Source organism: Loxodonta africana, chromosome 5, assembly GCF_030014295.1.
Source record: "Loxodonta africana isolate mLoxAfr1 chromosome 5, mLoxAfr1.hap2, whole genome shotgun sequence".
NCBI classification, from domain to species: domain Eukaryota; kingdom Metazoa; phylum Chordata; class Mammalia; order Proboscidea; family Elephantidae; genus Loxodonta; species Loxodonta africana.
Genome location: NC_087346.1, coordinates 110,916,717 through 110,941,522, shown reverse-complemented (window position 1 = coordinate 110,941,522; position 24,806 = coordinate 110,916,717). Strand labels below are relative to the sequence as shown.

The following is a 24,806-nucleotide window of genomic DNA, read 5'->3' as shown; positions in this document are numbered from 1 at the left end:
CCAATTTAAAAGTGGGCAAAGGACATGAACAGACACTTCACCAAAGAGGACATTCAAGTGTGCAAAAAACACATGAAAAGATGTTCATGATCATCAGCCATTGCTGTTAGGTACTGTTCAGTTGGTTCCCACACATAGGGACTCTATGTACAACAGAACGAGACTCTGCCTGGTTCTGCACCTTCAGCAAAATTGTTACTATGTTTGAGCCCACTGTTGTTTCACTATTCATAAGGTTTTTACTGGTCTTTTTTTTTAAGAGGTAGATCACCAGGTCCTTCTTCCTAATCTGTCTTAGTCTGGAAGCTCCAGTGAAAACTGTCCACCATTGGTGAATTTGTTGGTATTTGAAATACCAGTGGCATAGCTTCTGGCATCACAGCAACATGCAAGCCGCCACAGTAGGACAAACTGGCAGACGAGCATTAGCCTGTAAAACAAAAACCAAACCCATTGTCGTCGAGTCAGTTCCAACTCATAGCAACACTGTAGGACAGAATAGAGCTGTCTCATAGGGTTTCCAAGGAGTGGATGGTGGATGTGAACTGCTGACCTTTTGGTCAGCAGCTGAGCTCTTAACCACTGCACCACCATGGCTTCATTAGTGAGCCATTAGTGAGATGCAAATCAAAACTACTCTGAATATTATCTCACCCCTGCTAAAATGGTACTGATCAAAAACAGAAAACAACAAATGGTGGCAAGGATGTGAGGAGATTGAAACTCTTATCCACTACTGGTGAGACTGTAAAATGGTACAAAAACTATGGAAAACAGCATGGTGCTTCCTCAAAAAACTAAAAGTATAACTACCTTATGATGTCACAATCCCACTCATAGGTATATACCTTAGAGACCTAATAGAAGTGACACAAACAGACATGCACATCTATGTTATTGCAATACTAGTCACAATAGCAAAAAGGTGGAAACAACCTACGTGTCCATCAATGGATGAATGAATAAACAAAATGTGGTACATACATACAATGGAATACTAACCTTTTGCCATCGAGTCAAGTTCAACTCATAGCAACCCTACAGCAACAATGGAATACTACTCAGACATTAAGAATAATGATGAGTCCTTGAAACACAACATGGATGAATCTGGAGGACATTATACTGAGTGAAATAAGCCAATCACCAAACCCAAATTCATTGCCATCAAGTTAATTCCAACTCATAGGAACCCTATAGAGCAGAACAGAACTGCCCCATAGGGCTTCCAAGGCTGTAAATCTTTATGGAAGCAGACTGCCACATCTTTCTCCTGCGGAAGTGGTTGGTGGATTCGAACAGCTGACCTTTTGATTCACAGTCAAGTGCTTAATCTCTGTGTCACCAGTGCTCCTAAGTCCATTACAAAAGCACAAACATTGTATGAGCTCATTTTTTTAAAAAAGACCAGAATAGATATGCATAAAGAATCCAACATTCATTGGTGGTAACCAGGGATGGGAGTAGGTGGGAGGAAGAATCACTTTTTAGACAGCAGACACTTATTTTTGGTGATGGGAAATGTAACATCAAATGTGACTGAAGTACTCACAACTTGACCACGGTAAATGAACTTACTAAGAAGTACACAAGAAAAAAAGGACGTTTTTGATAAATGCTAAAAAAAAAAAAAAAATTTTTTTTTTTTAAATCCTAGGACATATACAATTTCATAACAACAACCAAACAATATATATGTAGTTACATATGCATGTATGTATGTACGCATATGTGTATTGTATATATGTTGTTGTTGTTAGGTGCTGTCTAGTTGGTTCTGGCTCATAGTGACCCTATGTACAACAGAATGAAACACTGCCCAGTCCTGTGCCACCCTCAAAATTGTTGCTATGTTTGAGCCCATTGTTGCAGCTACTATATCAATACATCTCGTTGAGGATCTCTCTCTTTTTTTGCTGACCCTCTACTTTACCAAGCATGATGTCCTTCTCCAGGGACTGGTCCCTGCTAATAACAGTACAAAGTATGTGAAACGAAGTCTCGCCATCCTGGCTTCTATGGAGCATTCTGATGGCACTTCTTCCAAGACAGATTTGTTCTTTCTTCTGGCAGTTCATGCTATATTCAATATTCTTCGACAATACCATAATTCAAATACTGGGCACACTTTTTAAGCCTTTGATATTACTTTGAGATTATTATCATTACCATTATAAAAATAAAATAATCATGTAATGCTTAAGTATATTAGAATCAATAGGATCAATTCTAATATATTAATTTAATGCTATATAATTTAAAGCAGGTATATAATTGAGAAGGAGGAATAAGGGAGTGAAAATATACAAACAGCAGAAAAAACTTTATAGTTTATGACTTTCAAAAGTAGCTGGGTATTAACAATAATGTGAGATTTTTTTCTCTCAAAAGTTAATTTTGAGAGCTACCCTTAATGGGTTTGTTTTACCCATTGTCAGATGTACAGATAATAACACAAAAATAGAATCACAGTGAGATTTTAGTTAGCATTTTAGGTACAAAGAATCTATCACTTGTGGAAAATTTCACAGCAAAAGAAACCACTCTTTTTCAAGGACCATTCAATCATCTTTTCTAAGCAATAATATAAATGCATTTTCCTTGGTGGTCAGTGTAAAGTACTCCAGTTTGACCCCAATTTTATTCATCTGTTGCCTTGGCATTTTAAGCATCCATATAATTCTAATTATTATTATTATTATCCTGGAACTACGGTGGCCCAGTGGTAAAGAGTTCAGTTGCTAACCAAAAGGCTGGCAGTTTGAATCCAGCAGCCACTTCCTGGAAACCCTATGGGGCAGTTTTACCCTGTCCTATAGAGTCGCTATGAGTTGGAATCCACTCGACAGCAACAGTTTTTTTTTTTTTTTTTTGGTTTTGTATTATTCTAGGCAATTATGACATGCATATTCAAACCAGTAACACTAGGTAACTTGGTAGTTAATGAAATAGAAATTGTTTACATACTGAGGCCTTGTTTCTGAGCTTCCTGTCTCTTGTAGTCTTTCCTTTTTTGTTGCTGGTAAAATAATGTAAGGTTCCATATTCCATCAAGGCTGCAAAAACAAAAATAAAACAAACAGAAACAAAGAGATCCATCGCTGTCACATAGGAAACTTTAGGTAAAGACTTCCTGGCTATTGTACTCAGGGTTGTCATAGTCAGAACTGTAGTGATACCTACAGAGAGAAAGAGAAAGAAAAAAAAAAGATGAAAAATAACTGGCAATTTATGAGACCACTTTTATTCTTGCATCTGATTTGGCAATATCATGAGTGGAAATAAACAATGGAAAAAAAAAGGATATGATTAGTAATGATTTGCAGAAAGGATTACTAGTAACCATAGCTACATTACATACCATATCCTCTTTGTGTCTCTCTGTAAATTTTAATCATTTAAAACACTTTGGACTACAAAATATCTCCCAATAACCGTTATTCCTTTACTCCATAGTAGTAGTAGTAGTAGTAGTAGTAGTAGTTGTTGCTGTTATTCTGACTCCTAGCCACTCCATGTACAACAGAATGAAACATTGCCCAGTCCTGTGCCATACTCACAATCATTGCTGTGTTTGAGCCCATAGTTGCAGCCATTGTGTCAATCCATCTTGTTGTGGGTTGTGATAGTTAATATTATATGTCAAACTGGCTAGGCCATGATTCTCAGTATCATGTAATTATCCTCCATTTTGTGATATAATGTAATCCCCTTCATGATGTGATTTGATTTGATCAGTTGTAAGGGGAGTTTCCCTGAGGGTGTTGCCTATAGCCAATATACATATGGACGTTCTGGGAAAGCTCAATTGCTTGCTCTGGATCCAGTTTCTGGCTTGTCATCATCTGACTTCTGATTCTTTGAATCTTGGGACTTTGGGGCTTGAACCAACAGTCTGTTGCCTGACCTGCCGACTTTGGAATTTGCTGGCTTCTGCAGCCCTGTGAGCCAGCAGCCTTCTGACCTGCTGATTCTGGGTTCGTCAGCCCCTGCAACCATGAGTCAGGACAAACATCCAGTGGACACCTGACACACAGGCTTTGGGACTTGCCAACCTCTACAATCACGTGAGCCATTTCCTTGGGATAAATCTGTGTGTGTGTGTACTTATACATATATATAAACATATATATATATACACACACACACATACATACACATATATACACATACATACATGCATATATATACATATAAAACCCATATATATATACATATATATACACACACACTTCACTAGTTTTTTTTTTTTTTTTTCTCTATAGAACCCAGCCTAGGAAAAGGCTCTTCCTCTTTTTCTCTGACCCTCTGCTTTATCAAGCATAATGTCCATCTTCAGAGACTTGTCCCTACTGAAAACTTGTCTAAAGAGGATTCTGGCTGTACTTCTTCCAAGACAGATTTATTTGCTCTTCTGACAGTCCATGGTATACTTAATATTCTTCACCTACACAATAATTGAAAAACATCAATTCTTCCTTGGTCTTCTTTGTTCAGTGTCCATATTTCCCATGCATATGAGGCAATTGAAAATATCATGGCTTTGGTCAGGCTCAACTTAGTTCTTGAAGTGTCATCTTTGCTTTTTAACACTTTAAAGAGGTCTTTTGCAACAGAGTTGCCCAACGCAATATGTTCTTGGATTTTTTGACTACTGCATCTACAAAGTTTAGCTGACATTTGGTTGCCTAGAAAAAGAGATTTATTTGCCAGCTTCCTTTGCAGCTAGGTGTGGCCACATGGCTAAGATCAAGTGGAGGTAATTTAAAGGGGACAAGCAAAGGATAAGTAATGTCTAAAAGATAGCATTAAAGAGACATGAAATGCCCCTCTTTCCTTCTTCCTCATTGCTGCCTGCTGGAATATAATGATTAGATCATCAGAAGCCATCTTGGACCATTAGATCATCTTGGGAATTGAAGTCATGCAAAACGCGGCAAAAGGCTAGAAGGCGTCTGGGTCCCTAACACCAATATCACCCCTGGACTTTTACATGAGAAGTAAATACACTTGTACCTAATTTAAGCTAGAGTGATTAGAGGTTTTCCATTACCTACAACTAAAATCAATCCAAACAACTATAGTGCTTTGTGATATGACGTCTTGAATTTGCTAATCTCAAAGATTAAGTGAAGAATACAGGCAAGGTGATAGCAAGAGGATATTTTTAAAGCATAAAATAAATATTCGTATTTTGAAAAATGCAGCATAAAGAACTGAGATATCACCTCAGAGTCCCAGCATATGCATGCATGCATGTGAACATACACACACACATACACACACAGTTCTATAATCTAAGAGATCTGAGGAAAAGTAAAGTTCTTATACAGAGAGTCAAGAAATCTGGAGCCTTCTTCCGCCTCCACTAGTACCGTGAGCATATTATCCTGTCCATAGTTGTTTCCTTATTCACAAGAATAAGGAGAGTAGGTTACACTTACGCCTGTAGTGTTTTTCAAATACAAATGGAGTTATTAGTGTGTAGCACCTTCTAAGAGTTGAAGAGTTAAGGTGAGAGAGAAATGTTCACCATGACCTGTGTGAACATCTTTGAAGTTGTCTCCCCATTGCCTTTCTCGTGGTTGTTCTATCTGTTAATCTTAGGTCCTCTAACTCACAGCTGCTAATGTGATAACCCTTCTCACCTAATCTGCCATAATTTTTATTCTTTGCCCTACCGCATATGGCCCCATGAGTAGATTTGTTTATGTTCTCAAAAGTTCTAAATAGATTGCCAAATCCTTCTTAATTTGATCAATATTTTTAGAGTGGTAACATCTGCAATGGATAAAATGGGAAGGGGCTGCTTCAACAGAGTCTCTTTTGTATGGTGACGTTCTCTGTTTTCCTTATGTCTCCACTGAAATATGCCCTAACAATTCCTCTGACACACATGTCATTTTACTTCCATAATTATTTAGGGTAAAAAAAAAAAATAAAGATGACGTAGTTGAGATGGGTTTTGAGTAACAGAGGCAAACAGGTTCAATCTATAACTCCTTCACCTATTAGTTGTGTAACTTTAGAAAAGTTTCTGAACTCCTCTTTATCATTCATCTGAACAATAGGTAAAGTATGTGCCTATTGTGTGTGTTGGGTGCCGGTGAGTCAATTGTGGCTCATACAAACCCATGCGACAGAGTAGAAATGCTTTTTGAGTTTTTTCGGCTGTAATCTTTATGGAAGCAGATGACAAGGCCTTTCTCCCACAGAGCTACTGGGTAGGTCAGGGCTGCCACACTTTGGTTAGCAGCCAAGCACTTAAGCGTTTGTACCACCAGGGCTCCTTGGGTACAGTATACAAATATATATATTTGTATATATACAAATAAATACAAAAGATATTTAATTTACTTATTTGTATCTTCTTAAAGTAGAAACAGATTAAATATAAGCATCTTAAAAATATGATTTTCCTTCTAAACACTGCTTTAGATGCATCCCACAGATATTTACATACTGAGTTTTTATTAAAATTCAATTTGAAACATTTTCTAACTTCCCCTTTGGTATTTCCTTTGACCTGTGAGTTATGTAAAAGATCATTTTTGTTATTTCCAAATATATGAAGATTTTACAAGTTATCTTATTAATAATTTTTAAGTTACTTCAAGTTTGCTCAGAGATCATACTCTGGAAAATTTCAGCCCTTTGACTTGTGTTGAGATTTGTTCTGGGTCCTAGCATATGATCTATCTTGGTTAATGTTCCACATACATCTGAAAAAAAAAAAGTATATTCTGCAGTTGAGTGTTATTGTTTTTAGTTGTCACCGAGTCAATCCTGACTCATGGCTACTCCATGTGTTCTGAGTAAAACAGCTCCATAGGGCTTTAAAAGCTGTGACCTTTCAGAGTCAGATATTCAGGCCTGCCTTTCGAAATGCTTCTGTGTGGGTTTGAACAACCAACCTTTCAGTTAGCAGTTGAGCACTTAACCATTTATTAATCAGGTCAAGTACTTGATAGAAAGAAAAAAAAATTTTTTTTTTTTACTACACCCTAATTGACTGGTGTAGTTCTTACTCTCAGTGAACAAGAGAGGAATGTTAAAAATGTCTAGAATTACAGATTTCTCTATTTTTTCCTTATTCTCGACAGTTTTGGCTCCAAAGCTTGAAGCCAAAACTGTATTTAAAATTATCACAGTGTTTAACTTCAAAAGAGTATAGTGGATCGCCTACTAAAATATTTCAGAGTTCATGATAGTAGAAAAACATTTGGGACATTAAGAGGATCCATTACTATTTCCTCCATGGCTCCCCCTCTTCAAGATCCTACAACAGCTCCCTATCACGTTTGGAATAAAATCCAAAGGCGATACACAAACCTAAAACCCTGTGGTCATCAAGTCAATTCCTACTCACAGCGACCGATAGGACGGAGTATAACTACCCCATAGAGTTTCCAAGGAGCAGTTGGTGGATTTGAGCTGCTGATTCCAACTCATAGCAACCCTATAAGACAGAGTAGAACTGCCCCATAGAGTTTCCAAGGACTGGTAGGTGGATTCGAACTGCCAACCTTTTGGTTAGCAGCCGAGCTCTTAACCATTGAATCACCAGGGCTCCAAAGGCAACATACCAAAAAACAAAAACCCATTGCCGTAGAGTCAATTTTGACTTAAAGTGACCCTATAGGACAGAGTAGAACTGCCCCATATGGTTTCCAAGGACTGCCTGGTGGATTCGAACTGCTGACCTTTTGGTTAGCAGCTGTAGCTCTTAACCAGAATGCTTCCAGGGTTTCCAAAGGTGACAGAATGACCTACAAAGACGTGATGCACCAACTGACCACCTCACAATTTTTACCATTAATTAATTAGCTCTAGCTTGTCTCCTTGTCTAGCTTGTCTTCTTTCTGAAACTCAAGCATGTAAGGAAGATCCAAGTTTAGAACATTTATTTACACTTGCAGTTTCCCCTGCCTGCGCTACCTTTCTTCCAGATATCCACTTGTGGCTTGCTTCTACACTTCATTCAGGTCTCTCTTCAAATGCCACTTCCTCAAAGAGGCCTTCCTGATTTCACAATATAAAATAGCAATCATCATATCTACCCACAACCCATACCATTCTTTAACTGTTTACTTTGCTTTCTCTTCATAACCACTGTTACTCATTGACATTGTATTAAATTCCTTTTATATTTGTATTTTACTTGTACTCTCACAAAAATGTAAGTGCCGTGGATATGAAGAGTTTATATCTTTTGTTTCCTGTTAGCACTATGGTCCCTAGAACACACTGCCTATTAGAAAGAAAGCATTTGATCAATGTTTGCTAAAAAGGAAAGTTGAATAAATGAACTTAGGCTATTGACATTCAATGAATTACATGTGTATGTATGTATGCATGTAAGTATGTATGTATGTGTGTGTGCATACACACATACATAATATTTAAAAAAATTATTGATGCTCTAGGTACAGATAATCTTCTAGTTAGATCTGGCTGCAGCTTATTTTTAAAACTGACTTGCCGGTATCTACCTCAGAATAATGAATTCTTATAGAAACACAGAAATTCCACAATTGGACTTTCTCTTTCATGGCATTCTGCTATGCAGCGAAAATAATTTGTTCAAATTCTCTTTGTAGAAAAATGGGAATAGTATTTAAAAACAAAACTCAGTGTTTGCATCATAGTCACAGCAGCATACTAAGAACCTAAAATAATTTATACACTTTGGAATAGAAAAGAATTTCAAGTAATTCAATAGGAAACCAAACTTAAGTATGAATGGATTTTGTCCACTAGCAATGTCTATAACTCTGTTTTGATTCCCAAGTGAACTGTATTTCCAAACATAGGGCAGGGTGCCTCAGGCTTTATCCTTGACATTTTTGTGTGATTTCCATTTTGCTGTATTTTATTAAATGGAGTTATTCATCAGCTATCCTAGAAAACACACGAAATCCTCCTTATGGTTGAAAACAGAAACTGCCCCAATTTTCTTTGTTTTTTGAGACACAATTATTAGTAGAGTTATTCATGTCTCACACAGACCTTGGGAATGAATCAATTGATAAATAATTTTTCTTTGTATATTAATAACATGAACATAGTTTGTTATTTTCTTTTAAACAAAGGTATAATAATTAGACACTTATATTTTCCTGATTTTAAATATTGAAATAGATTGTTGAAGTAACAGCAAAAGTCTATTATATCAAGTATGAATTACAAATACCTTTTTAATCAATGTCATTGCACAGGGAACTATCAAATAGTCAAAGAAATATTATACACTTTGTAGATTACAGAAACCCAGGAGCTTGTTTCATTCAGCTACCTGCCCTTTGGAACAGGTGACTACTAATTAGCACCATTGTAAGAACGAGGGATTTCAAATGCATACCAGTCAACAAACGCTGCTGCTTAATAGTGATATGGCTGAAAAAAAGGAAAAAAATAGAAAAGTGAATGAAAATATTAATCTAAGTAAAATTCAGGGATTACGTGTGATTTTCATGTATTAATTCTTACAGTGTTCCTATGCTTCCCTTGACCTCAATTAGAAGGAAAAACAAAGAATTTTCTTAAATTTCAAGTTCTTTGTAATTCTATCTCCTATTTGATTTTATATATTCCTTTCAAAACGGTATTGCATTAGAGGTTCTGTTATGTTTTGACTGATTATAGTTTTTTGGAATATTTCTAATATATTCAGCTATAAACTCTTATTGTATTAAAGTGTTTTCAAAACCTTATAATACTATAGCGTAATATCACATGTCATACCCAGTGATGTTCGTGCAGGTACCGCATCTTTATTAATCCAAAAAGACACCCAAGAAAGAACAACCGTCAGAATACATGGAATGTACGTCTGGATAGTAAAATATCCCATCCGTCTGCTCAAGTCAAAAAAAATTGTCATGATAATATAATCCCCTAGGAAAAAAACACAATATGTTATATTTTGACTATACAATATAGAAAAGTATAGAATCCAATCAAAAGACTTATATTCTCTTTACCAGAGATTGTGTGAGAGATTTCAGTTGAGTTCCGTAACCCTACAAATGCAAATTGATATAATCGCCAGTATTTAGGATCGGCCACTTCTACAGAGGGCTTTTTCCATTTATATTCAATTTCATTTTTAGGGTATCCATCTAGAGCAAAAAAAATTTAAAAATATATTGATTAAAAAGTTCCAAATCTGTTACCATTGCGATATCAGTAACTTTCACCTTCTTCCTCATTTTTTTAAATTATGACATATAGAAAATACTGCATAATATACATATACTTTAAAGAATAATCATATAATGATTAAATAATGAAAATTCATGTAACTCCACTTAAATCCAGAAATAGAACCTTTTTCAGCACCCAGAAAGCTCATGTGACCACCACAATATAGTTCTCCCCCTCCCAACTAGAGGAAACTACTTAATTCTGTGATAAACCTTCCCTCATTTTGTTTGTTTGTTTAATTATTTGCTATGGATTTTTCTATATGCATTTCTGAAAAATATAGTTTAGTTTGTACTGTTTTTAAACTCTATTTGATTTCTGTTTTAGTACATACATTCTTTTGTATCTTACTTCCTTTACTACTAATATTTGTGAAAGTCACCCATGCTGCTGTACGTGGTTGTAGTAAAAATGCTCCATCATAAAAATGTACCAAAATTTATTTGTCCATTTTACTGTAGTAGACATTTTAAATATTTTCTGTTGATAGGGCTACTAGGAGTCGGAATCGACTCGATGGCAATGGGTTTGGTTTGGTTTTTGGTTTTATTACTAATATTATTTTGCATGCCTCCCAAAACACGCACCTGTAAGGGCTTCTCAGGGATATATACTGAGGTACAGAATTGCTGGGTCATGTCTTATATATAATTTCAACCTTATGACATATTGTCAACTTTTTTTTTCTGCCCCACAGGGAATAAACCAATCTATTCTCTTACCAGCCAGAGTGTGAAAGTTCACATGGATCTATATTCTCATCAGAATTTGATATGGATAGTCTTTTTCATATTTACTGGCCCATGAAGTATATTTTATTTTCCTTTTAGATATTAGAAGTTGTATGTGTGTGTTTGTGTGTGGTGGGGGTGTACTTCATCTTACCTCATGTATGCAGCCTTTGGTATCCCAGCTCTATGTGGAGATTATCTTCTATTAGAGTTCCTGCCACCACAAGGCTATCAAAATCATAGCTCAAATTGACCTTGTTAGGCAGACGTTCTCAGGTCACAATTGGTGGTAAACCTTACTTTACTTTCTGGCCACACTTTTTTATACGGGTTTTTATGACTAACAGTCCTTCCTATTTGCAATCAATTTTAATAATATATTTCACCCAAGTTTTAAATTGTTTTCAACAGGAGGGTTGGTCTGCCATATTACAGAAACAATATTTACTAAGAAACTTGCAGTTTTCCAAACCAGTGTATCATTATGCATCAGGGTTCCATTATCAGCCATGCAATCAGTTGTCATATCTGACGATCTGTTTAATAATCTGTTTTCTCTTTCGTTCCCTTCATTTTCTTTTTCTTTCTGTCTAAAGCTCTAGCCACCTCCAGTGTAGTCATAGTATACAGTAGGGTAGGCACAAATAAAAACAGTCATCTAGTTATTTAAGTAGTTATCTAGTTACTTTTGAGTCTAGTGATATTAACTTTTAAAATAGGCAGGCATAATGAAATTTTCCACACTTTTTTTTTGTGAAATACTAGATATAAAAGGTTTAGCACACTAATGGTCCCACAGAGAGTGGCTGAAAACTGTTAGCCATGATTATTATATTTCTAGCAGTGATACTCAGTTGCCTTCACAGGAATAGATTATACATTCTCAATAATGACAATGAAAGCCAAAGAGATGTTACCCCAAGACTGTAAATGGAATCCAGGGGAAAAGACAATAACTGCTGCATCTTCACATATTTGCATATCAACTATTTTTTGTGTTCCTATTAAACAAGCCTGTGATTTGGCTGTTTTGAGAAATTTCTAACATTGAGAATTTAAAATCAGTAAGATATGAGTTCATGAATATAAAAGAATTTTTTTAATGAGACAAAATCATTAAGAAAAGCCAAGAATATCATTAACAAAGGGCAAGAAAAGATATCTAGGAATTCAGTAGTGAAGAGGCAGGGTAATGCTTATGAATATGTATATTACATCCCTGTTATCTAAAAATATTTTATTAAACTGCATAAAATGAAATATAAAATTGTTTCATTAAATATATGTGAAAACACATATATTAGTAAATATAAAAGTAAATAGATGTTGCTATAGAAAGATAATAACTATATCTCTGGGAGAAAATTACTAGATTTTTACAAAACCCAAATTATTTAGCTGCAACCATTTCTCTTCATTTCTTTCTTTCTTTGGAATAAAATAATCTCTGTTTTTACATTGGTGTTTCCAACTTACTAAAATCTTCTCAAATATTTGCTTTTCATGTAGCATATACTCTTCACCAAACCACTTTTTGAAAGATAATAAAGTTAAAGCTTGCCTCCAGGATCATGAGTATAATTTGAATTAGCTTTTTATTCACGGGTTGTGTAAAAACACTGAAAAAACTTATCTTCAGTACATCTTTATTTAGACAAAATAATTAAAAGGCACTCAAGGAATCAGCTCAATGGCAATGGGTTTGGGGTTTTTGTTTTGTTTTGGTTTTTGGTAAATAAAACTAAAATTTGCAAAGAATGTTATAATAAAATATATACATTCACCATGAATTTATTGTTAATTTTTAGTTTAAAAAAACAAAAAAATGATATGCAGTTATTTTATCTGAGATAATTGAACACAATTCACACTTCTGAAAATTGTATTTTATCTAATTTATCATTTTTTAAATAAACAAGGTCTGAGGCTAAAATTACATGCTATTATAACATATACAGTCACTTACAACTTGAAAATTCCAGTGGACAGGAATGTTCATCCATAGGAAAGTTATGAAGCTGAAGGTAACATTCTGCATTAATTGTCAATCTGTTTAGATGAAAAAATAAGTATTTTAAAAAGAGAAATAATTTCAATCATAAAAAAAACTTTTGCTTAATTTTTAAATATGAATTTGACCTACAATAATGAACTGCTAGGTATTAGAAAATAATAACTCTAAGGTCTCAGTCTTAAATGGGGATATTGTAATATTCATAAAAGAATGTAAAAATTCTAACATTTTTCTCTTCAGCCAACTAAGTTGTCTCTGTACACATTTCAGTGTGATCTGTGTTTACAGTTGAAAATTCATACTTCAACAAACACACACACACATATACAGAGTACAGACTGTACAATGTTTAATAAAGTGATTCTTCTTACTTTATCATGAACATATTTCCATTAAGGGTGACTTTAGTAAGTAAATATGTTCAAGGTAATAAATTAATAAACCTGAATATTATACATCAACCTTCATTTGATCCTTTCTTAGGCATGTTTTACTACACTATTGAAAATCAGAATATCATAAAATTTTATAGCTAGATGGGCTCCTAGAGAATACCTTGGTCAATCTGTTCATGCCATGACCTTTTCTGCTTTATAGGGGAAAAATCAAGGAGCTTTTCTCTCTGCTTTCAGGCCTTTTCACATATTAACTCTGAGCTTAAAAATTTGTTTCTAAAATATTTTACCATTTTCAGATGTTAGTGCATGAATGAAGCTCCCTATTTATATTCAAGAGCTGTGTAGTTAGTATAGAAAATAAATGAATCAGCTACACTTTTTTTTTTTTTAAGCAGCATTACCTTAGGGTATATAGAACTCGTCCATCATTCCAAATTCGAAGCAGACGATTAGGAGTTGTTATCCAATGAGCATCAGATTTTCTTGAGTTTCTGAAGAAAGTGTCAGGAATCCAAATTTTCCCAACCATATTGCTGTTAAGCATAAGCACTTTCATAGTACTATTGAATTTTAAACGACTATCAAACCAGGTTTGGGCAAAAATTATATCTATTGTGTATTCCTAAAGATAAAGAGAGAGTATTAGTAGAACATATTATTAGAACCACTATTTCAGATGTTGTCTTCAGAAGTTTGAATTTTTATATCATAAAGTTCTTATAAGTAAATAACACATTCAGCTTTTTTTTCTTTTTTTGAGGAAAAAAATGCCAGTTTCTTAATCTTTGTTTTGTTTGTAAAATCTAAAATTTCCATTAATCACTGCTTTCCTGTGTGGTTTCATTCTTGTTTAAATAAATTTTAGTCAAGACTTTGTTATATGTAAGATATACAGATTAAATATAAAATAAAATATCTTAATGTGAATCATTATAAAAATTTGGGTAATACTTAAAAAAATTTTTTTTAATACTTATGTGGTATTAATTCACAAGAAAAATAAATAAATAATATAATGAGTACAAAATCAAGACACAGTTTTGTCCACCAAATTATATAAAGCCTTGACATATTCTTTTATTAGGAAAATTAATGTCAATTATCTATACCCATTGTTTTCAAATGTTTTAAAGCAATCACACACAAAACTTTATTGGGCATTTATAATGTACCAAACACTGTGGTAAAAGTTTTATATATATCATGTCACTAATGGTTAATATAACCTTATGAAATATATACCTTTTTTTCCAAAATGTTTATCAAGCAACTGAGAAACAAGTAATTGTCCTAACACCACAAAATAAGCGGCTGATATGGAAACTGAACGATGCCAGGCTGAATCCTGAGTCCAAGTCCACAACAACTGCAGATAATGATAGTCGTAGTGACACGTGATAAGTACCAAGATTGGACCAAAGGTTCTTTCTATGTTCAGCAAGTGACTATACATAGAAAATTGTTTGGTTATGGGAATATCCTTAGGACTGGGTGATTAGGTATTATCTACCTTTGTATGCTAACAAAATGCCTGTCATACGATAAGCATGAAAATGCCCTTGACAAAATTAATGAATAAGAATGCAGAGGTAATCAATGCTATGAGAGAGTAGGTAGAAAAACATATGTGTGTGTATGCGTCTACATGTGCATGTGTATTACTTTGACAATAAAACAGAAAAAAGTAAACTGTGGTGGGAGAGATTGATTATTTGCTCTAGATATGACAGTAACAAAAAATTGTTAGTTTACATGGAAGGAAATATCTAAGAAATGGAAGTATAGTTAGGAGGTTGACTAAGAATGAAGAATAGAAGAAATTCCGGGAGCATAAATTAACAGATAAGGAGTCACTTTATTAATAGAAAAGTTGGATGAAACTCTAGTTTTTTGGCATAATATTTATAATTGTTTGATAGGAATATAGAGAGTAAATTGAGAGGGGGAAACCTCATTTTATTTATTTTGGATGGATAATGCTGCAAGGGATAAAGCTCATACTGATTAATAATTATTTAAAACCCAACTGTCTTAGGCTGGATTCTCTAGAAAAGCAAAACCAGTGAAGTATATACATATATATATAGGGAGAGAAAGGGAGATTTATATCAAGTAAATGGCTCACGCTGTTGTAGAGGCTGAAATGTCCCAAGTCCATGGGTCAGGCTGGAGGCTTCTCCTAACTCGTGTAGTTGCAGGGGCTGGCAAACTCAAGATCTGTAGGTCAAACAGCAGGTCTCTGGCTCACAGGCTGTGAGCCGACAAATCCCAAGATTGGCAGGAAAGGTGGCAGACTGCTCGCTCACAGGCTGCAAAGGCTGATGAATCCCAGGAATGGCAGGTAAGAGAAGCAGGCCAGTGGCTCAGAGGCTGGGGAAAGCTGATGAATCCCAAGATCAGCAGGTAAGTTGCTAGCTCAAGTCCCGGAAGTCAGATGAGGATCCAGAGCAAGCAAAGCTTTGCCAGAAAGTCCACATAGACTGGATGCAGGCCATACCCCCAAGGAAATTCCCTTTCAACTGATTGGCTGCTCATAGCAGATCTTATCATGGAGGAGGTTACATTATATCAGATCTCATTATGGAGGTGATTACATCATTACATGGCTGCTAAACTACATCATAACTGCCAAACCATGGAGAATCATGGCCCAGTCAAGTTGACATATAACCTTAACCATCACATCAACAAAGGCTCAGAAATTATGCAACTGAGTATGAGATTTATGCAATATGAAGTGATTAAGATATATAGATTAACTACTATGGATAATTTCTCTGTATAATCATGTAAAGTGTGATTTATTGATAATCTACCCATTTATTTAGCATCTATTGTGTGTCAGTCGTTGTTCTTTATGGGTGTGAAGACTGGAAGACCTAATGTACAAGGATACTTGCATAATGACCCACTCTTCATATGGTCTTTGTTGATCTGGGGTTGTCAGAGTGATTTAGAGAAGGAGATGGATAAAATTGTGTTTTTTTCACCTTAATACAAGATGGCACAGAATCAAATTGTACAGTGGAATACAGGCTGAAAGTACTTTTGTAACAGTGTTAAGACTTACAAATCCTATAGTCACATCTTCTGCATGTGTCCTAAGTGTTTGTAACTTAACTCTGAGTCTTGTTGTTATGTGCCATCTAGTTGGTTCCAACTCATAGCAACCCTACGTACAACAGAACTAAACAATGCCCAGTCCTGCACCACCCTCACAATAATTGTGATGCTTGAGCCTATTGTTGCAGCCCCTGTGTCAATCCATCTTATTGAGGGTCTTCGTCTTTCTCACTGGCCCTCCACTTTAACTAGCATGATGTCCTTCTCCAGAAGTTGGTCCCTCCCAATAACACGTCCGAAGTATGTGAGATGTAGCCTCACCATCCTTGCTTCTAAGGAACACTATGGCTATACTTCTTACAAGACATTTTGTTCATTCTCTTGACAGTACATTGTACATTCAATATTATTCACCAACACCATAACTCAAAGGCGACAATTCTTCTTTGATCTTCCTTATTCATTGTCCAGTTTTTGCATGCTATGAGGCGATTGCAAATACCATGGCTTGGGTCAGGCGCACCTTAGTTTTCAAGCTGACAACTTTTTTTTTTTTAAACACTTTAAAGAGGTCCTTTGCAGCAGATTTATCCATTGCAATGCATCCTTTGATTTCTTGGCTGCTGTTTCCATGGGTGTTGATTGTGGATTCAAGTAAGATGAAATCTTTGACAACTTCAATCTTTTCTCCATTTATCATGATGTTGCTTATTGGTCTTATTGTAAGGATTTTTGTTTTCATTACGTTAGGTGTAATCCTTACTGAAGGCTGTAGTCTTTGATCTCCATCAGTAAGTGCTTCAAGTCCTCTCCATTTTCAACAAGCAAGGTTTTGTCGTCTGTATAACACAGGTTATTAATTAGTCTTTCTCTAATCTTGATTCCCCATGCTTCATATAGTCCAGCTTCTCAGATTATTTGCTCAGCATACAGATTGAATAAGTATGATGAAAGGATACAACCCTGATGCACACTTTTCCTGAAGTGAGCATTTCCAGTACTGTATCCATTTGTTGAAACATCTAAATTGGTATTCTGTCAATTCCTGAAGGCTTGTTTTTCATCAATGCCTTAATTGCAGCTTGGACCTCTTCCTTCAGTACCATGGGTACCTGATCATATGCTACCTCTTGAAATGGCTGAACCTCAACCAATTCTTTTTGGTATAGTGACTCTGTATTCCTTCCATCTTCTGTTTTGATGCTTCCTGGGTCAATATCTTCCCCATAGAATCCTTTGACATCACAACTCGAGGCTTGAATTTTTTCTTCAGTTCTTTTAGCTTGAGAAATGCCAAGCATGTTTTCCCTTTTCATTTTCTAACTCCAGGTCTTTGCACATATCATTCTAATACTTTACTTTGTCTTCTGGAGCCGCTCTTTGAAATCTTCTGTTCAACTCTTTCACTTCATCATTTCTTCCACTTGTTTTAGCTACTCTATGTTCAAGAGCAACTTTCAGAGTCTCTTTTGACATCCATTTTGATCTTTTCTTCCTTTCCTTTCCTTTTAATGACCTCTTGCTTTCTTCATGTATGATGTCCTTAATGTCATTCCTTAACTCATCTGGTATTCAGTCATTAGTGTTCAACGCATCAAATCTATTCTTGAGATGGTCTCTAAATTCGAGTGGGATATGCTCAAGATTGTGTTTTGGTTCTCTTGGACTTGAACTAATTTTCTTCAGATCCAACTTTAACTCGCATATGAGCAATTGATGGCCTGTTCTGCAGTCTGCCCCTGGCCATGTTCTGGCTGATGATATTGAGCTTTTCCATCATCTCTTTTCACAGATACAGTCGACTCGATCCTTGTGTATTCCATCTGCCGAGGTCCAGTGTGTATAGTCACTGTTTATGTTGTTGAACAAACATACCTGGAATGAAGAAGTAGTTGGTCTTGCAAAATTCTATCATACACTTGATCTCCGGCATCGTTTCTATCACCAAGGCCATATTTTCCAACTACCAAGCCTTCTTTGCTCCCAACTTTTGCATTCCAGTCACCAGTAATTACATCCTGACTGCATGTTCATCAATTGCAGACAGCAGAAGTTGGTAAAAAGTTTCAATTTCTTCATCTTGGACTTAGTGGCTGGTGTGTAAATTTGAATAATAGTGTTATGAACTGATCTTCCTTTTAGGAGTATGAGTATTGTCCTATAACTGACAGCATTGTACTTCAGGATAGATCTTGAAATGTTCTTTTTGATAACAAATGCGACACCATTCTTCTTCAAGCTGCCTTTCCTGGCATACTAGACCACGTGATTGTCTGATTAAAAATGTCCAGTACCGGTCCATTTCAGCTCACTAATGCCTACGATGTTGATGGTTATGTGTTCTGTTTCATTTTTGATGATTTCCAAATTTCCTAGATTCATGCTTTGTACAATCCACATTCTGATTACTAATGGATGTTTGCAGCTGTTTCTTCTCATTGTGAGTCATGCCATATCAGCAAATGAAGGTCCCAAGAGCTTCACTCCATCCATGTCACTAAGGTCAACTCTACTTTGAGGAGGCAGATTTTCCCCAGTCATCTTTTGAGTGCCTTCTAACCTGAGGGGTTCATTTTCCAGCAGTATATTAGACAATGTTCTGCTGCTATTCATAAGGTTTTCATGGGCTAATTTTTTTTTCAGAAGTAGACTGCTAGGTCCTTCTTCCTAGTCTTAGTCTGGAAGCTCAACTGAATCCTGTCCATCATGAGGGACCCTTCTAGTATTTGAATACCAGTGGCATAGCTTCCAGCATCACAGCAACACGCAAGTCCCCACAGAATGACACAGTGACAGACACGTGAGGGTAATAATACATAATAATGAAGCATGTACATGTTGTAGATGCTTTATCATCCTGCTGAGTAAAACTAATGCACTGATACATAATATGGGCATGCATTTAGAAAGACAACGGACCCATGTATACGGTATCGTTAGCACACTTGCAGAAAATTCTTGGACATCACTTTGGTTATCTTCAATCCCTGTTCTGGCTTCCTGTTTCTCAGGTTAGATGTCTTTTCTTTGGATTATATTATGTTTTACCCAAGTAGTTTTTTCACCTTACACAAATGACTAACCATTCAGAGCCTAATAGTGTAACCTATGTTAAAGACATGTTTTCTAGTTTTAATAGCAAATGTAAATAGAAAAATGGCTCATGCTCATTCTACCACAGTCCCTGGAAAAAGCATTTAACCAACATTATGTACTAGTATTGCATCGTACATTTCTATGAGCTCAAATAGCAAATAATGCCTCAGATAAAGGCAAAGGCTTAAATATGAACCAGGATTATGGCGTGACAAAGACCCAGCATTGGTAAGAAAGTGGAACATCATCCTATTTGATAGATATGATTGGATACAATTTTTCTAACAGGGCATTAAATATAGCCCTTGAGCACTAACTTACCTAGGGTTGAGGTTTTAAAAGCATGTACTAATTCTGCTTAGCCATCGAAAGGACTTTCTAGAGAATACCTGTTTCTAATAGAGATAGTGCTAATCACTGTTGTAAGGGTTATTATGGTTTACCAACGGGCCACGTTCTCCCAAGTGGAGAGTCCTGGGGAAATATGAAAATGTATCTATTCACAATTGCCCCCTCAATATAGAATCAACAAATATAGAGCATGAATCTTGATTATCCATCCTTCCCAGACCATTGCAGAGCCTTTTAACTTATTAATCCATAAAAAATGCCTCACGGGGATAAAAAGGTCATTAAAGTCTGTGTCATTTTTATATGTAATAGAAAAACCCAATTTTGTTTACACATTTGTGTTAGTATAATTTCCAGAAAATGATCAAACTGTGTTCTTGTACTTTGTCTTTCTATTTAGAGGTTATAATTGTCTGCATAAAAAAATAAGCAAAGAAACATAATAAGGAGTTACCATTTACTCAGAACAATAAGTACAGCAGTTTTTAGGATGAACAGTTTGAGATAAGGAACAGTGTATTTAACATTTGAGATCCAGTGTACATTATGTAATTTCCTGTATCTCCTGGCAAATTACCTGACAAAACAGCATTAGCAAATAAAAATGAAATGAGCTATCTTGATTTCTAACTTACCTGAAATTAAACCATAATTAATGAAAGCATGTGTAATGTAGTCATCCTAGTAGATTTTCAGCTTTACAATTATGCACTGTGTCTCACATTTTAAAGCAATGATTAATTCATTATTACTTTCTACTAACAGTGTGAACTTCACACAATATCTAAGAACTACCTAAGCAAACAACTTAAGAACAAAATTTTATCATGAAGTTTCGTTGATCCTGTGCTGGCCTTCCCAATTTTAGCATTAATCTCTCAAACTATCTAGCCATATAGCCAGAATAGATGGTGGGCCAAGTCATGATTAGCAGTAAATCAGGCTCTAGGGCCATAGACATGTAGAACAAGGCTACAAGTGTAGCTACTCAACAGCACAAATTTTTTTGGTATTAAAAGTTCATAGGTAACAGTTCTATTTTGCTCAATTATTGTAAAAGCACCAACTCCTTGATACTATCACAATAAGGTAAGTAAAAAATATAGTGTTGTTCTATTTTTCTAATGGAAAAAGAAGTGAGAACAAAGATTATGTTAGCTGCTTACATCAATGAGATCATCCAGCACCATTGAGAGATATTCAAAAAGTAATCGTGAATCCTGGATTCACCTACTAACCCTTTGGCCTCTTTTTTTTTATATCTCTAAATGTGATTGCCAAAGGCACATAACACCATGTGCATTCATCAGTTAACATTTTTTAGGAAATATCTGTTGAGTGTTCTAGTTACTTCTCCTTATTCTGGATTTACGAAAAAGAAAAAAATATATACCTCCCGATCATGTTTCCTGTGTTGACCTACACTTTTGTCATTTTGTCCCAGCTCTTACTCTACCTCTCAGTGCCATATTTCTCAATTGAATGGATGTAATAACCTATTACAATTCCACTATGTGTTGGTTTTTGTCTCTTTTTCTTTCTCTCCACTCTGAATCTGTTCTGAATAGGCTCTCCCAAAGTCTAAACTGAGGGTTCAAGTTAGGCAGGTACAAAGCAATGCTAGCAAACCCTTTTGTATCTCATGAGTAAACTGTGTTCTATATTCTAGCTTTAATTACCAAACAAACAAACCCATTGCTGTCCAGTTGATTCCAAACCATAGCGACCCTATAGGACAGAGCAAAACTGCTCCACAGGGTTTCCAAAGAGGGTTGGTGGATTTGAACCGCTGACCTTTTGGTTAGCAGCTGAGTTTTTAACCACTGCGCCATAATACTGCGTAAAACATATGTGCTCATCTTAAAATCTATTTTAAGCCTACTGCATCTTTGGTGAAATTCAATATTGACTTGAAATGGAGTAGTTCTTAGTAAAAATACTAATAGTTAACAAATTTATATATAGTTAATATAATGTGCTTTTTATTTAAAATCTAGCAATCAGCAAAATTTACGCTTTTTAGAGAATTAGTTTAACAGTTTTAGAATGTCACATGAAATAAGATTTGCAATAATTGTCCAAAAACTTATATGCAATTTACTCTGATGCTGCTACTTTTACAAAACTGGAAATGGTTTCATAAGCATTTATTTAATTCAATTCAAGTATACATTTATTGGTCTTTTTTTTTAGCAGAGGAAGCTAAACACAATTCCCTTCATAGCATTCTCATTGGCACTCTAGATTCCCTGAAATTGTTTTGGCCCGTTGATTAACTGATATTCCCAAATTCTATCTCCCCATTCTCTACTTATTTCCCCCATTTTCACTGAGACACAAGGAAGTAACTTTCCAAGACCATACAACATGTGAGGAGTTGTAGCCACAAACTCCACGATTTTAATGACTTCAGTATGTGATACTCGAAGTTGTAAATAGAGAGATGAAACTCAATATTGTTTTACAATTACTAGTTTCGACTACTTATTTCATTCTCATATTTTTTTCAGTGCCATTTGTTTCTCTATTATCACTGTGAGATATTTAGATAAACAAATGAATATAACCGCAATAGAGCATATTTCCTAAGTATAACAAGGTATGATAGTAAATTCATACATACATTTAAACTATGCTTCCCCACTATTATCACTATTCGAAGTGTGTTAAGGATTTCTCCACAATGGATGCCTGATATTTAGGTGAGAGCACTGTTTCCCAGTGATGCCGTGTCACTGGTAGGCCATCGTCCTTTCCATCCACATGGGCGACATTTACCAGTGCTACATAGTTAGACTATTTGCTCTATGATCTGAGCGGGTAAAGTGTTTCTGTGTCTGTAATTGTACTGCATGCAAATATCTGTACATTTCTGTCTGAATTCCCTATCTATCTAAGCCAGGCAGAACACTGTATTTGGAAGAGCTATATTTAGAAAGAATCTTCATGTCTCATGTTTTAAATCACTTGTATTAGAGCCACTTTATAGAATTTTTACCACTATCCATATTCTTAATGTAGAGAATGAGGAGCTTTCCATCGCTGTCAGTTGCTGCAAGGAAGGCATTGTTTGCAAGGCTGTCGGAGGCACTCCTGTCACTTGTTTACCTCAGTAGTTTGGATCCTATTGTGCATATTTCAAAGCTCCATGCCCTTACCAGAAATCTGAAGCTTATCACACCATTTGCACAATTTCCGTTAGAGCAAAAATGGAAGTCAAAACATTTCAACAAATTTTCTCTCCTCCCAGTTTAATTAAGATGCAGAGCAACTGATGTTAGTTCAACTCTGTTGCCAAACCAAGACCTAAATATCTAAAACCTTTAGTATTTGCACTGAAAAAAATAAAAATAATACATTGAATGAAGCATACAAAATTGTCTTTAGTTATATACATAATTTTAAAATAATTTTCAGCTAATCAAGGCAATGGATACTTAACACTTAGAAACTGGGTGCTATAGTGAGAACTCATGGTGTAATGTTAGAACACTGTGTGCAGTTAGAAAATCAAGTCCCGATTCTGTGATTTTTTAGAGTATGATGCTGATCAAGCCACTTAAACACTCTCACTGCCAAAATGGAAGTAACAGGCAAGATCATTACCATGATCTTTCCCAGGTCTAAAGCTCTGTGATCATAAGACTATTATAAATAAATTAACAATTAACTTTGTTTCTAAAAATACTGTAAACACCAAGACAAAGGCTAAATGGATAGACTGATATCTCCCAACTACCTTTCCCCATAAAATACTTACTTCCAATCTATAGATATCTGTGCTACTGTCATTGATCCCACCTACCAAACCAAAGCCAAACCTGTTGCCGTCAAGTCGATTCTGACTCATAGTTACCCTATAGGACAGAGTAGAGCTGCCCCATAGAGTTTCCAAGGAGAGCCTGGTAGATTTGAACTGTAGACCTTTTGATTAGCAGACGTAGGACTTAACCATTACACCACCAGGGTTTCTAGTTCCACCTAATTCCTGTTAAATTTAGAATTGAAAATGGATTAAGCCAGCAGATCCCAAACTTCCTTGATTAGACTTCCTTGAAGGACAGTTTCAAAATTCTGACTCTAGGATCAATTCCAGAATCCTGAATCAAAATCAGAATCCCCTGGATTGATGCCCAAGAATTTGGATACATTTTTCTTATATATAGGATATAAAGGTTTGGAAAATTTTGGCTGAAGTTCTATCCCTCCCTCCAGGTGTTTATATCCACTAGGCTTCTGAACAAAAAAAAAAAAAAAAGGAAAGGAAAGGAAAATAGAAACCACAATTACAAAGCTCTAGTAACTCAAGTAATTGATATCTAATGACAGAATTTTAGGGCATTTTACTGGAATTTAGGGTTAATTTCTAGATGGGAATATTTGTCCAGTACTCCTCAAACTGAATCACCTAGGCTGCTACCTCTTTAAATGCTCGCTGTATACATTAAACACTATATAATTTAAACATATTGTGTGTGTGTGTATTTAAGGGAATTTTGTTTTTATATAGCAAATAATTTATATACCACTACACAGTTTTAGAAAGTAAAATGTTGAACCCCATGAAGTTACCTTAGTCTGTGCTAAAGTACTACTGTATGTGCTAAAATGTTTTTTCTTAAATATTTACCATTTTGCTGTGTTTTTATATTATTAACCAGGCATTAACACTCATTATTCTCTTTTTATTGATAAATTTAATATCAAGAAATAAAATAATCAAAGGGATTGCCTAGTGATTTTGTGTTTAGCATTGAAAGCCATTGGTTGGCAAGTCATTCAATTTTAAACAAAGGGGTAAAAAATGAAAAATCATGAGGGTACGTTTGACTCAGCTCTAACGTCTGACAAATGAAATAGCGACTGGCAGCAGACAAGTTGAAAGTAATGCTAAAACTAGATTTTAATCACACACATGAAAGTACGAGCTGAAACAAGTTAGGTCCT

At 35.3% G+C, this 24,806-nt stretch overlaps 1 protein-coding gene across 1 annotated transcript in view; it reads right to left on the bottom strand.

Annotated features, from left to right (window-relative positions):
• The window catches only part of GABRG1 (gamma-aminobutyric acid type A receptor subunit gamma1), a 118,366-nt gene that overhangs the window by 20,826 nt on the left and 72,734 nt on the right, over window positions 1–24,806 (bottom strand). The window contains exons 4-8 of the mRNA XM_003411326.3: window positions 13,751–13,971; window positions 12,904–12,986; window positions 9,984–10,121; window positions 9,745–9,897; window positions 2,968–3,179 (exon numbers count right to left, since the gene is read on the bottom strand). Of these exons, the coding sequence (XP_003411374.1) occupies window positions 2,968–3,179; window positions 9,745–9,897; window positions 9,984–10,121; window positions 12,904–12,986; window positions 13,751–13,971 (807 nt within the window). The remainder of the gene's footprint in view (window positions 1–2,967; window positions 3,180–9,744; window positions 9,898–9,983; window positions 10,122–12,903; window positions 12,987–13,750; window positions 13,972–24,806) is intronic.